General features: G+C 41.0%; 2 protein-coding genes across 3 annotated transcripts in view; one reads left to right on the forward strand and one right to left on the reverse strand.

Moving 5' to 3' along the window:
• Positions 1-2,921: 2,921 nt before the first annotated feature.
• hacd3 (3-hydroxyacyl-CoA dehydratase 3) lies at positions 2,922-6,392 on the reverse strand. Its single transcript, XM_039773544.1, has 11 exons — positions 6,204-6,392; positions 5,359-5,401; positions 5,215-5,288; positions 4,972-5,136; positions 4,770-4,818; positions 4,576-4,686; positions 4,358-4,485; positions 4,164-4,276; positions 3,979-4,085; positions 3,757-3,888; positions 2,922-3,547 (listed from the first exon to the last, which is right to left on the reverse strand). Exons 1-11 carry the CDS (start codon positions 6,282-6,284, stop codon positions 3,468-3,470), a joined length of 1,083 nt encoding a protein of 360 aa, XP_039629478.1. The 5' UTR covers positions 6,285-6,392; the 3' UTR covers positions 2,922-3,467.
• A 4,699-nt stretch (positions 6,393-11,091) lies between these two features.
• Positions 11,092-14,130, forward strand: part of igdcc4 (immunoglobulin superfamily, DCC subclass, member 4) — a 32,177-nt gene continuing 29,138 nt past the window's right edge. The window contains exons 1-2 of one of the 2 annotated variants that reach the window (XM_039773545.1): positions 11,092-11,437; positions 13,386-13,697. In XM_039773545.1, the coding sequence (XP_039629479.1) occupies positions 11,380-11,437; positions 13,386-13,697 (370 nt within the window). In that variant the 5' untranslated portion in view covers positions 11,092-11,379. Of the gene's footprint in view, positions 11,438-13,385; positions 13,698-14,130 lie in introns of those variants that run through there. The other variant, XM_039773546.1, reaches the window with a different exon arrangement.

Below are 14,130 nucleotides of genomic sequence, written 5' to 3' on the forward strand. Positions count from 1 at the left end.
TGGGTTTCCTGAACTTAAGCCAATGACCCCCCAAAGCCTTGTACAGCCTCGTCTGTTTGTGGCCCCTCCACTATTATAAACCCAATGCTGTGAAGTGAAACATTCTGTATCTGATCAACTATGACATGATATCTCTATGCTGGGGTACACAACCCTTTTGCTGATCCACCACCTCCATAAATTACAATGTTTTGTGCCTCCATTTTTCCGTCTTAAATTGTTGTGTGCTCAACTTTTTCAGGATATTTATTTTACCCTAATATTGCATTTGGGAATTTTAACAAGGGATTATTGATAGTTTTTAGTGTATTGTGATTTTTTTTTAATTTGCCAAGTACTGTACATGCCGAAAGAAATTTTTAATGAAATGGTAGGATAGATTGATACGGAATTTAGAAAAGCCTTTTAATACTTCAATATGACGATTTGCAACAAGACATGAATTAGAAGAAAGCAGGAAAAAGGTCATTCATAACTCACATGTAACTTATGATCAAAAAAAGATAAAAATAACTCACAAATGGTTCCAAATCAATGTAAAGGCTGAGCCTGCTTCACAGCTGCACAGTTGTGCTTCTGTATTCAGCCGGATTTTTTATTTATTTTTTGGAAGGAGGAAGGCTACCGAACATTTGTGACTCCTTCTGAAACAAAAGCTTCCCATTGTTACTTAATATTAATAACATTAAAATAAAACTTAAATACATGCATTTAATCATTAATAATTGCTAACATTCATCTTTCTTCCTCATTGGAAGGCTAGTGCAGAAAAATATACAATTTCGATCATTACTTCTAATTTGGCTGTTGTCTTTATCCAAGACAACTTACAACCTTTGAGATACAGCTGGTTAACAAAACTAAAAATACTGCAACATTAATGGATATTTTGAGTTACGTTTATTTGAAAAACTACCTGGGATAATTTAAAGTCAAACTTCACAACTCTTATTTTATTATTTTTTTTAAATGTTAACCTGGCCAGGAATGTTGTGATCCATACAATTGCAAGCTAGTGGCCACAGCCTCCAGTTTGAAAGCTACTGCATTAGTTCATCCACAGTCACAAAACCAGTAAGGCCATCAGGAACCACTGACAAAGGAGACAGTGAGAAAAATGAGACGTACGCAGCAGGTTAACTGAAGATAAAAGTATTGTTTAGAGTAAAACAAAATGAATGCATTTCAAAGGCATACCGATTTGTGAACATCTTTAGAAACTTGGTGTTAGTTTGGTTTTAAGATAAACTAGGGGGCTTTGCCCCACTTCACGTCTCTGCTGCTTGCGCATATGTGGATTTCACTTTCACCAAACAACAAATCTTTTCATTGTCGCGGATAGGCGTCTTCATTGGGAAGAAACACTACTCTACCCTGATGGCAACGTGAATTAGAAGATCTACAAGTCGCCGACTTAAAGTTTAAAGCCGAACAATAACTACATACTTCAGTCATATCACTTATCGCCATATATTCGATCTCTTTTCGCTGTTCCGTTATTTCACTGAGCAATAATTTCCGTTTCTTAGTGCTAATGTGATTTTTCAAATATGTTTTTGAGACTTTTGAATTTTAGTACTTTCATAGTCTCTAACCTGCTTTGCACATGTATTGTGCCAACATTTTTGAACCTCTTAACAACATTCTACTTTGTCTTCTACTCTTTGTCTTTTATTTCCAACCCCACTTGGAGCTGAGAGGGCAGGAACTGTGTTTGACAAAAGCATTCACACAAATGAGAAGTGATTGGACCGTGGGCGTGTTTGTAAATGTTTGAGAGAAGTGCAGGACTTGTCAAAATCTCTTGGCAAAAAGTCTTGTCTCACGTGACCCGAAATTATCTCTCGCGAGAGTTGAAATTATCTCTGAGAAAGTCTCGTCCCAGGATTTCCTTTTATAATAAAGAGATTTCTCATCAAAATTGTGCAGTAAGGCAGCTACAACGTAAGCACAATACTGTGGCGGTAACTGTGTTGGTGGTTTGTCTGGTGCCAGTCCCTCATTCTGTTAAAAGGTCAGCCGTAACACAACAAGGGTTTATGGAAAAGTCTGGAAAAACACCATAATCTTCCTGATACCTTCTTCCACATTTTTTGAATTGCAGAAAACAGTTATGTAAGCTCCTGGAAATGACCAAATACAAATCCTCCCGATCAATCCTTAGCAGAAAATGTTAAGAGTGTCTTCTTTGCCTTCGAGAATAGCAGTAGCTAAAAGTTAACCAATATTTTAGAATTGTAAGAATGATGTTCTTCATTAACCTCACATTAAGAGTTACACATCTCCCCCTCTTTATAGGTTTTGCTACCTGACTGACAATCTCCAAGCATCCAATTCAAGATGCACTTACCCAGCCTCCATACTATACTCATCAAAATGAATGTGCAAGAATGGAAATTCAGAGCACTGCCATGGGGGAATCAATTTTGGTTCCCAAGAAGCCCATCCAAATGAAGGTTCCAAATAGAACCTTTATTTATTTAGATCTATAGCAGGCTCCATACCAGGAACAGATGGTAACAGTTTTGTAAAATACCAATGGGCCATGATTTTGAAGGGACTCTTGCTGCATACAATAGCACTATAACAATAACAGGCAAAGTCCTGGCTTTCTTAATCTGTTAGTGTTCTGCTAGTTAGTCTACGATTAATTAAAAAAATGTTGTTTTCTATATGTTAGGAAGTTATTCAAAGCACAAAAAAAAACAGCTTCACATGCAAAGAACTCTTCCCAGAATGAAATGCTGCTTTACCAAGCAATGGAGCTCTGAGGAACCACACAACCCAGTAAAGAACCATAAAATGTAATTTAAAAACCACAGTTTTAAGAGTGTAGGAAAGCAGAGAAGCAAACCAGATCTGAAGTACCAGTCTTTCCCCAAAGAAGAAGCATCAAAAATCCTAATAAACTGAGATAACAATCAAGTTTTTTACTTTTTTTATTTGTTTTATTACAATTAACAATCTTGAGGCCTCGCCTCCATTCTGAATACACCCTTTACTAACTTCCCTGAGATTTTATTTCTGCTGCTCACACCTGTCATAGCTAAAGATGCAAACTCATGCTTCACATTCAAAAGGCTGGAAACATCCTCTTGTGCTCGAGTGCTCACACATCCACTGCCAACAGAGGCAGAGATAAAGATACTGGGACAGCGTGGCTAGCCTGGCTCACGATATCCTGGTCCAACATGCCTAGCCACTGACACACACACACACACACACAACCAACTTTTCCTGAATTTAAACCGTTAAGACAATAAGGTGGACACCAATGTATCTTCCTGACACGCAAGTCCAACTCACCACTAGCACCCAAACAAGAAACGCTGACTTTGGGTGCTGCCTTTTCTTTAAAAAAAATATATATATATTAAAGGCAGCAACAGACGAGAGCAGAGGATGGCAAGGGCACACAAGGGAGTGTATCTGTGCAAAGGCAGCCGGTTCCCTTTTTGGGTAAGCAGCTAATTCATCTTCTTCTTTTTGTTACGTAAACCTCTCCTCCTCCTCTGTTTGTAAAGGTGACGGAAGTTAACAAAAAGGCCTGAAGAGCGGAAAGAAAAGAGAAAGGAGCAGTTCACAAACAAATGACAAAACTATCTGTGGATTTTCTAATCCGCTCAACCATTTCAGTGTTACAGGGAGCTGGTGTATATTTTGGCAACACTGGACAAAAAGCCATTACAAGGCACACTGACATGCTAAACCAAATTAGAGTTGCCCTTTAACCTTGGTAGTCCAAGCAGTACTTACCCAGAAGCATCAGCACCAGGTAGATTTGTAGCACATAGGAGAAGCTGATTGAGAAAGACAGCGGCCAGGGGATGTCAATGCTGTAGAGGCCAGTTTCAGTGAATATACGAAGGGACTGGATCACGGCCACAGCTGTGGTGTCAAGACAAAAGGTGGGACTCAGGCATACTGCAGTGGTGACAATAATATCAAAATAGTCTGAGCTGGTCGTTTGTAACCTACCTTCAGCTAGGACGCCGAGGGGATAAAGAGGAATCCAGATGGTGTATCTCAGCCATGTCAGCAGCTTCCATTCTGAGTCGATGCAGGACAGCATGTAGTATGGGTACCTGCAGAGAGAACGGACACCCATCTCGTTATAAACTGCTTACCATCACTTTAGCCTCACAGCAGTTGTAAATACCCACCTGAAGATTTCGATTGCACTCCAAAAGTAAAAGACAAAGAAAACCACAGCTTTATTCTGCATGTCCACCAAGCTGCCAAAGATGACGAAGAGGATGACGTTCCTTCCAAGAACCTGCAAGACAAGAACAGGTTAACAATCTGAGGTGCCTTTGCTTAGCAGGATATCCAGTGCCAGCTCCCATCCAATATGTACCTGAATCACTGTCGGGATCAGCACAGTTTTCACAAGGCCTATAGAAGCATGGACGATCTCAGCAGCCGCTAAAATCTGACAGAAGTACATCATGTCTGCCATTGTGTGGAAAGTGTCGTAGAAAGAATCTGTAGTAGAGGGGAGTGAGTCGTTGAGTGATGATGTTGGGGAAATGAAGGCAACAACTTCAAACAACACTACAATCGCATCCAGCTTACCTTGGCCCAGAATAAACAGGCGAACAGTCATATTGACAAATATCCAGGAGAAGCCGAGAAACTGCACCAAATTGTACATAAAAATGTAGCCACGCTTCAGTGTCCTTAGGGCTGGAGGGAGAGGATGAGCAGTGAGGTCAGAAAAGGAGGGGAGCTTATAGGCCATGCCAAAACATGAAAGGACTGTCACTTACGATCTCGTGGGACCCTTGATTCCACTCTCAGCTTGCTGATTTTTTCTTCCTACCAGGAGTAAATGGGGAAAAATTGTTTTTGGTTGAGTACAACTTACTAAAAAGTGTGTGCTGCTGCCCATAGAAGATTTAGGTTGGGGTAACAGCTGGTCTATGGAGCACTGTGAAGACTCCTGGGTAGAAGCACCTGAAACTAATCTACCTCAGCTCGGAGCTCCATCTCCGCATCCGACTCCTCCTGCCAACGATCAAAATCTGGGGACAGAAAAAGGGGCTTGCGTTCTTGCTTGGTCAGCCTTTCCCACCAGCATGGCTCTACTTTTTTGACCGTAATGTTCACTTGTCGTTCAGTTGTTTTGCACACTGGCTGAAAAAAAAAAAAAAACTTTTAGCCAAAATTCCTTGTCACCACCAGCCACAAAAAAGAACTGAAGTGTCCCCATACCTTATCTCGGACAAGGTCCAAGAACTCCAAAGAAAACTGGTATTCATTCTCCCCTTTAGCTCCATGTCCCTGGGCTAGAAAGAAGTAACAAGTGAGAAAGGTAGCATTGACAAGAGAGAGTTGAACAACTGACATATGACCAACCTCGGAAGTGCAAGATATTTTCTTTCAGGGTGACCTCAGTGTCCTGCAAAAGAAAGAAGGTAAATATGATAAGCAGAGGCTGTGAGGTCACTCAAAACTAGAATGGAGACAGGTCAATACAGTGAATCCACCCCTGCTAGAAATGCAAATTTGTTCTTTCCAAAACGCCAACAGTTTCTAAACTCCTCTTTATTCATTCTGTGGCTGACACAATTTACCAACTGCGGAACTGATCTAGGCCTTACAGAGCTGTCAAAAAGGAAACTGTAAACATTTAAGTGTCAACAAATTAGGCAGCACCTTCCTCAATTTGTGTGCCTCTCTGTTCTGGGTATCTGTGAGTCATCTACTACTCCCCATGTTATTTCTCCAGTTGCAAGGCAGCCACCCTTTCCCAGTAGGCTGACTGAGTGAGGTGCTTTTGAGTAACAATAACATTTTATGACCTGCATCCCCATACTAAAGGAGCTTACATGGTTGTCTTCAGGGTGTCTCGTCTCTGGTGGTGATCGCCTTCAAAACTCATATGGGTCCATCATAACAAAAATGACCACTGAGAATGCCAACCTTACTCCAGTACCTTGTTATCCAATCCGTGATCTGAAGATTCCGAAAACCTTCGGAGCACCTTACTTGTAATAGCTACTGCAATTTTCTGTGTCGGGACCTCACTTATGGCGGCTAGGATGTTTTCATCCAGAGATCATTCCGAGTCCAAGACCCTCTCTGGGAAACGCGGAAGGTGGCTTTGGTGCACTGCGGTATTCAAAAGTGGAACATTCCAGAAGCGACCCCATTCTCGTCACCCAGTATAAACGCAGGCGGTCGATCGACGTAACACTCACCTTCACATCGCTCAGTTCCACGCGCAGGTAGATGTCTTCGTGTCTCTGGGCCCAGTACACCTGCGGAGTGAGGGTCTGCATCTCCCCGGCTGCGCTGCTCTGCCTTGCTCCCCGACCTGCCGCACTTGCCTGCAAAAATCAAGGAAAGAGACAAGGATCAGTACATGCGGCGACGAGCAGGCGTGCGCGCTCCAGGAGAAGCGACGTGCGCGACCACTAATATTTCGTGCGCGCGTCGCTTAGCAAAATTACAGTGCTGGACCAGGAAACGTAGGGCTTTTTGCTGTATTTGTACATTGTGTCAGCGTTTTATTCTTTTGAACTTCTGTCGCATTTTGTTTGGCTTTGTTTTCAATAGCAAGCACTAAGTACAAGCTGTTCGGATAAAAGAAACAGCTCAGACCAAACTGAAATCAAGATGTTTATACAATAAAATGTGTAGGGGTTTAATGAAGCAGAACAATTGAAAATAACAACTAACCTTAAAGGTAAATCAGTCTATCTATCCTTTACTGTCATTGTTTTTCTAGTACGGCAGCCACGAACATAAGGATGGAACCATCCCAACACGGGGTAACCAATATATTATTATTATTACATTTTATCATTACATTATTATTATTATTACAATTTAAAATCGTGGATTTTTCATAGATTCATTGCACACATGTAAACTAAATGTATATTTTCAGATAATCAATCTTTTCTCAAACGATTGAAAATCGGCCGCAAGGCAGGAACCAACACTTAAAATAATATTCTTGAGGTGTTGATGTTACACAGCTAACTTAAACTGACTTTTCTCACGACAGACCACCACAATTAAAAACAATAACCACTACATCCCTGATTTTGATTAAATACATGCATGGTGCATCACAAAATGATGATAAAACATAGAATGGGCCACTGTTCATGTAATCTTTTTATTTTAGACACCTATGAGAAATAAATAAAAAGTTGCAGAAACGTCCTTTACAGTGACTGCAAACAACAAAATATGCTTTCATTTTTTTTGATTATGGCTAGCCTCAGATCAATACTTTTAATAAGAAATAAAAAATTCTGTCATAAATGTTAATAGTGTTTTAAAGTATTTATAATTATTTCATATTACGTATATTTAGACTGGGCACTACGGTGGCGCTGCTGCCTCGCAGTTAGGAGACCCGGGTTCGAGTTTTCATGTTGTCTGCGTGGGTTTCCTCCCACAGTCCAAAGACATGCAGGTTAGGTGTATTGGCGATTGTGCTTGGTGAATGTATGTGTTTGTGCGCCCTGCCCGGGGCTTGTTTCCTGCCTTGCACCCTCTGTTGGCTGGGATTGGCTCCAGCAGACCCCCGTGACCCTGTAGTTAGGATATAGCGGGTTGGATAATAGATTGATATATTTAGAATAAAACGTCCTTAACTTTAATGTCTGGGTATGGCTAGCTCACATGATCCTTTTATAATCTTGTATTTTTATTTTAACTAATATTTTGTATTGAATTACATTTTGTTATTATTTAAAAAAAATCTCACACAACAGACACCCAAACTTTTTAAGCAATGTGGCCTAAAGTCGCATGTAGGGCTCCTCCAGGATTAGGGACCCTGAAACTTAACCTTCATTAGTTTCATAGTAGGTCCAATCTTGTTTCTACTGCAACAGGCTTTGACTAATCTATGAAATGTACCATACACATTTATTCTTAACAATAAATTCGTATTTTATACCACGTGCACAATAACACATTGCTTAGGCACACAGATAGTCCAATTCTGTCATTGCCCGTTGTGTTTATACAGTATTTATGCTATACATTTTCCAAAAGCTCCACCCCCTGCTGTAACCCAGGGAAAGCGTTTTGTGACTTTCGATTTTAGCAACTACAACACACTGGCCGCAGGATCTGAAGTACACACTCGCCTGGTTTGGCGCTAGGAAATACTCGCTTGTTCGCTGGGAGTCAGTTTCTAAAATCTAAAATCCATAGGATGAACAGATTTTGAAGATAAACCGGACACGAAAGATACAACCTAAGAAACTGGCGTGCGTAAGCGTCCGATGTCAGTCTGCGACAATGCAAACCAGCGCAACGCTGCAACTGAAAGGAGGGAGTGTTCAGCCATTCAGCGGACGTTTTGTGAAGTGGTCGCGTGCACAAAGGGATCGGGTTTAGTTGCATTGCACAAATAACAAGCACATCCATACAGTATTTCTTACTATACTACATCAATACTACTACTACATTGGCATCGCGCGCCTTTACATAAGAGCTTTAGTGACTATCCCTAAAGCCAGCCCTAATTCAATTGCAGCCAGGAGACGTCGGTCCCTTTAATTAGTTAAATGTTACACTCGGGTTAGGGATAATCAATAACGTTACTTCTTTGGTAAAGATGCGAGCGTATAATTTAATAGCCCCCAAACAACACATCTAGCACTTAAGTGCAAACTTTACAAATATAATAAAATGCAATAAGACAAGTACAGATAGTTGTGACTTCGCCGAGCTTCGAAGGGGGCCTTAACTCAAAAAACTGGTCGTTTAGCCATGAATGAATTCTGTTGATGGGGTGTAAACTTGTTTAAATTTAAGAATTGGGCTAATTGCAATTTTCTTTTTTTAACTTTGAAAGCCGCTCTGACTGCACAATCGCCAGAGGCATTTGAATACTCATCTGCGCGTCGCACTGATAACGTCTAGTGTCGTCTTTCACGCTTATTTTAAATTTCTTAAACTTATGTTTTCACTGGTCCAATGTGCCTCTGTCTAATAGAATAGATTAAACTGGCATGAAAATTAAATAGATGAATGGATTTCGGTAGTCAAATGCAATACTATAATTTATTTGTTTCAAACATAAATGGTTATGTTAATGAAAAGTAAACATAACTAAAAGTAACTGAAAAATATTAATTGCATCCACTACTGCACCAGAGTCCTGATTCTTGAGGCCTGTCATGGATAAACCGGTTCTATTTTGCTATGCGTAGGTATACATAGCCCTTTGTTGATTGGATTGTTGTAAAGCGAGACCGCCTATCAGTGCGCAGTCTTTGTCACAAAGTTCCAACCCACTGTGCGTTGTTGATTGGCTGTGATTGTGTTGGGGCGCGGCCAAAAGTCAGCTCCCGGGTATGAATTGTTGGTTTACAGTTTATCTCAGATAATGTAATGATTTCATTCATGTGTTTTGCACAATACTTTTATTTTGCCCAATAGAATTATCATGTCTGAGATGCTACTGAGTTTGCATTTCTCGCTTTCAGCTGTCTTGTTCAACGCCGATATGAGGTACATTTTTACAATTTGAAGCAAGAAGATAGGCCTAGTTAAATGAAACAAGAAGACTCGGAGCAGAGAGAACAGGCCTGTATGAAGAACAGAAATTATATGTATGAAAAAATTTTCTGAAATATCTACTTTAATACATTTCCCCACTTTGAGGATATGTTTGAGAATTTTGAAAACGGGTAATGGGTCTTTCCTGATTCATGACCGAAAATGTTTAATTCTTGTAGGCAGTCACAAAAGCACACGGCATGTCTTTTACTCTAGGGTTACATGTGGTTGTTAATTACTGTGCATCTTCTAGAGTACGTCTTTTCTGTGCCATGGTGATCATGCTTGCATGCATCATTCCAGATGTGGTCTCACTAGAACATTACATAGCCTGAGATTTCCCTCAATTTACATTGCACAGTTTACCCTTTAAATTACTAGTATCTGTTCTCTGAATGATGAGAATGGTGCAGAGCAAAATCACCAGTGTTAAATGATCTCTTCCAATAATAAAGTAACCCTCAAAATTGTACAGTATATAAGGAAAGAGTGGACCCGCTTATAACACTTAAAGTCTTAAATTAACACTTGCAGTTTTACTGTGTGTGTGAACATAAGGCTGCAAGTCAAGTTTAGAGGTTGGTTCCTGTAAGTCAGCATTGTCTGTCTCATACTTATAATACTAATATACTTTTGCCCTACATATATTGCACTTCTCTTATTAATCTGTATTGTCCAGGTGTTTGCCTAGTTTTGAAGATTTTTAGTTCTTAATTCTCTCTGCTGCTTACTCATTAATTCAGAAAACCACCAAAACTCATACCTCTGCTCATTGCATTGAGAATTTTGAATGTGGGTACAACACCCATTACCATTTTTTTTAAATAAATCACCTGTAGTAGCAAGGTAGTTAGCAAAACAGGCTCCCTGATGTAGCAGACTGGGTGAAATTTCTGCACTCTTAACAGTCGATCTGTGGGTTTGTGTGTAGTTACTCCAACATGTCAAAGACATCCGGGTTACGTAGAAACTCTTAAGTGGCACAAGATGAGTGTGTGTATGTGTGAATATGCCATACTATTTACTGGCACACTGATCAGTTGTGTTTCTGTGCAGCATGAAGTGTTTGGATTACTAGTTGGATTACTTTTGAACCCTTGTAAATAAAAAGGAATTGGTAAATTGCCATTGAGAAAATGCCTTTTAAATATAAACAATTTATTTCTTGTAAATAATTATCACTTTATTTATAAATGGCTTAATGATATCAAAAAATGCATGTTGTTTGGTTAATAAAAGAAAATATTCATAATCCGGGGTGTCAAACTCACGGCTTGTAGTCCAGATCCTTTAAAAAGAAAGCAAACAAACTAAAAAGAAAATCTGTACAGCGAAGAATGTCTAGATTGTAGATGGGGCAAATGACAAATGGGAGGGGTTTTGGCATGCAAATAAGGGCGGAGCCGGCAGGGCTTCGGAGGATTGGGCAGACAGTGTATAGTAGGGCGGAGACATGAAAAAGAGCGAACAAAAGATTAGAGAACTGGAACCGAAAAATAAATATGTAGGACTGGACAGTTAGGACAACATGGGCGGGGAATGCAGAGCGAGCGGGTATGAGGGATACAAATAGGGCCGTCGTAATTGAGAGCGCATTAGGATTGGATAGGCTGTGCATAGAGGGGCGGGGCGACTTGATGCCACTCTCTTCAGTGGCGCTTTGTTGGCCGCAGCTCAGGCACCTCCGCTGGACACCTAAAGTGGGACTTGGCTCTGGGTAACTTGCACACTCCAGCAGCGCTCGGGCAAGATGGCGATAGGTTGTGGAGAGAGGTGTCTCTTCTTCACGTAAACACATGAGACGCTTTGGAAACACGGAGTCCTGCCCAGTACAAAGGCGTTTCGATGGCACTGGACGAGCTTGTTGCGCTCTGCACATTGTCATTGCTGCTGTCCGTTGCAGGTAAGAGATGCCCTGACTGGCCGGTTGTTTCTTGTCAGCTGCTGTCTCTCGGTTGCGTGGCTGCGTTCTTAACATGTTTCTCGGTTGCCCGTCTCTTCCATGTTTTTCTGCCCTCATGGTTACACCACCCCGTTTCTAGGTTGCACCATCCCACCATTTCATCTTTTCTAGTTGTTGTCACTCAGTTGTCATTATTTTAGTTAACTACCCCCCGGCTCGCTTTGTCCATCCACTTTCTCGCCTGCTCCCTTCCCAAATGCCATCTATCTAGGTTTCATGCTCTGCTTATTCTATTTCTTTAGATATTTTCTTTTTTATGGGGGCGTGGCAGGTGGGTTCAACTGTGCATTTCTTTGTGCACTTCTTTCAAGTAGTTGTCAGCCGTTCTAAACGGTTCCCGTCTCCTTCTCCCAGGTGCCTGTGTCACAGCTTTCAGTTCACAGGCTCTTCAGCTTTCTCAAATACACTTTTGCTTATTTGTTTTAACAGCATTGTCATTTATCAAAATTCAGACATCATGCCGACCTGCTTTGCAGTGTCCTTATTGGGACACCGATGTCAAAGAACTGCTTTTTCTTGTTCACTTCATTGTTTGTATTATCTGGAAGCTCTTCTGCCACAATTTGTTACCCCACGCCTAACGTGTCTCTTAATTACTATGCCACTTTTGTGTGGATCTCCGCAACATCCGGTTGGACAATTGGCAGATGTTGCAAGTCCTTTCAGAAGTGCTTTGTTTTTTCTACTTTTAAACTCGTGAATAGCTCCTAAAAGTTCTTTCCTAGTGTTAAACCACATGACTGCTGTGCTTTTCCTTATCTTACCATTTAACCATGCCAATTTTAAATGTTGAAAGTGTTCACACCATGCTCCCCATATCATCTTCATCTTGAAGTCTGCTTACTAACATGTGGTTGGGTGATTTACTTTCTGTTGTCTCCCTCACCTACTTTGCTATTTATCATGCTGCACCCAGTGTACAGGATTAAACCCATCACCATGTTTTTGACAACCCTTTGCCTAATCCTTTAGATTTGTGAAGTGGCAGCAGTTAAAGCCATCATAACATTATATGACTTCTAGTCACAATATATGTCAGACTTGCCAGCTACAGGTGCCGAGTAGCTGGGCCAGGTCAGTTTATATGACTGAAAATCACTGGGTATGTTTAATTTAGCAAATGCATGATGACTTTCCAGCACAGTCTTGATTGTCCCTTTTTCTGCCAGCCAATATTCATGTTCTGCCTGATGGAGCTAGTGCTTTGCGAAGGTTTAACAGTCCGGTTAACGAGTCCGGCCACAATCACAGCCCTTTTTTTCTTTTTCGAAATTCTATCGTAGTTTGTAAAACCCGAAACACAAGACAGACAAGCTTCTCATTTCTTTTTGAGATCCAAAGCACATACATTCCTTATTCCTTGTTGTTGCATTATTTGCATTGAACTTCCAGATGAGCATTCATTGCTTGTCTGCTCTCATGCATGCTGAGCCCACCAGAATGACTAAAGACAAAAATTAAACCGATTCGTGAGCTAGTTTGAGTGAGTCGCTGGGAATGTCATACTAGGAAACTGGTGGTTACAGGAGCATGCTGCAAACGCCTCTGAGTTGCTAGGATCATGGAAAAGAAGACTACCACTGAAAACCACTGTTAAAGTCCTTTATTGCGATATGGCTTTGAGACATTCCATGTGTGCTTACAAAAGTTGTATTAAGCAGGTGCATTGAATCGGTGGAGAAATGCTAGCGTTTTGTGTTTAGATGATAGTTATCTGAGGCGAAACTGTTGTATATTTTCAGTTGACATTATTCCTTCTTCTCAAACTGATCACTAGACGCACTGAGTGCAGTAGAAGAGATTCGGGGCTAGTTGTGTTCTGAGTGTTCCATTGATCAACAGCACATCCACCTTTTAACTTGCTTCTTATCCTTTTCTGCCTTCCCAGATGAAGTCTGTTCCCTAGAAGTGAGCTGTGGTGCTGGTCCAGTTTCTGTGCTCTTGGATATGACTCAAGAGCTGGTGCTGGACTGCCACCTGGCAGCTCTGGTCCAGCCTGTTAACATCTCCTGGCTGAAGGATGGGCTGCCTGTTGTGAGTCATGATCTGCTGCGTCTGCTGCCAAATGGTTCTCTACACATTACTGCCAGACCTCAGAATGACAGTGATGGATTGCCCACACCGGAGGGTAGTTACACCTGCATCTCCACAAACTCATTTGGATCCATCATCAGCCGTACTGTGACTGTCCAGCTTTCAAGTAAGTAGATGATTCATGGTGTCCACTTGTTACAGAGTTTACTGTCGAAATGATACTAGTTGTTGTTTTACACTTGCATAGGTCAGGTAGGTTGACATTGGTCATAGTTTTTTTTAGATTAGTTAAATTATTAGGTTCTTGGGTAGCTGCAAGGTGGATTAAGATGGGTCATGTACCACTTTTACCAATCTTTGGGACTGCCTTTTCATCTGTCTGCACACTTTGTCCTTTTGGTCTGTTATTTCCCTGGTTGCTCAAATGCAAGCATACCCTTATGTCTGCCTTTCTATTTGGTGTATAGCTGTGGTCTTACCTGCAAGCACCATTTTTAATTTCTTTAATTACTCGTGGACTTTCTTTACCGATGCCTGTTTAGCTCCTCATTCTGAATAAATGCTGCAAGCTTACTGTCAACAGACTAGTGCCCATCCCT

This window comes from Polypterus senegalus, chromosome 12 (genome assembly GCF_016835505.1).
Source record: "Polypterus senegalus isolate Bchr_013 chromosome 12, ASM1683550v1, whole genome shotgun sequence".
NCBI classification, from domain to species: domain Eukaryota; kingdom Metazoa; phylum Chordata; class Cladistia; order Polypteriformes; family Polypteridae; genus Polypterus; species Polypterus senegalus.

Bases quoted from the DNA above. Each gene is read 5' to 3' on its own strand.
- hacd3 (XM_039773544.1), bottom strand. From the start codon at position 6,284: ATGCAGACCCTCACTCCGCAGGTGTACTGGGCCCAGAGACACGAAGAC. The intron at 4,819-4,971 runs GTAGATTAGTTT...TACTCCTGGTAG, and splicing joins AGATGGAGCTCCGAGCTGAG to GAAGAAAAAATCAGCAAGCT. The intron at 4,277-4,357 runs GTACATATTGGA...CTTGTCTTGCAG, and splicing joins TGATCCCGACAGTGATTCAG to GTTCTTGGAAGGAACGTCAT.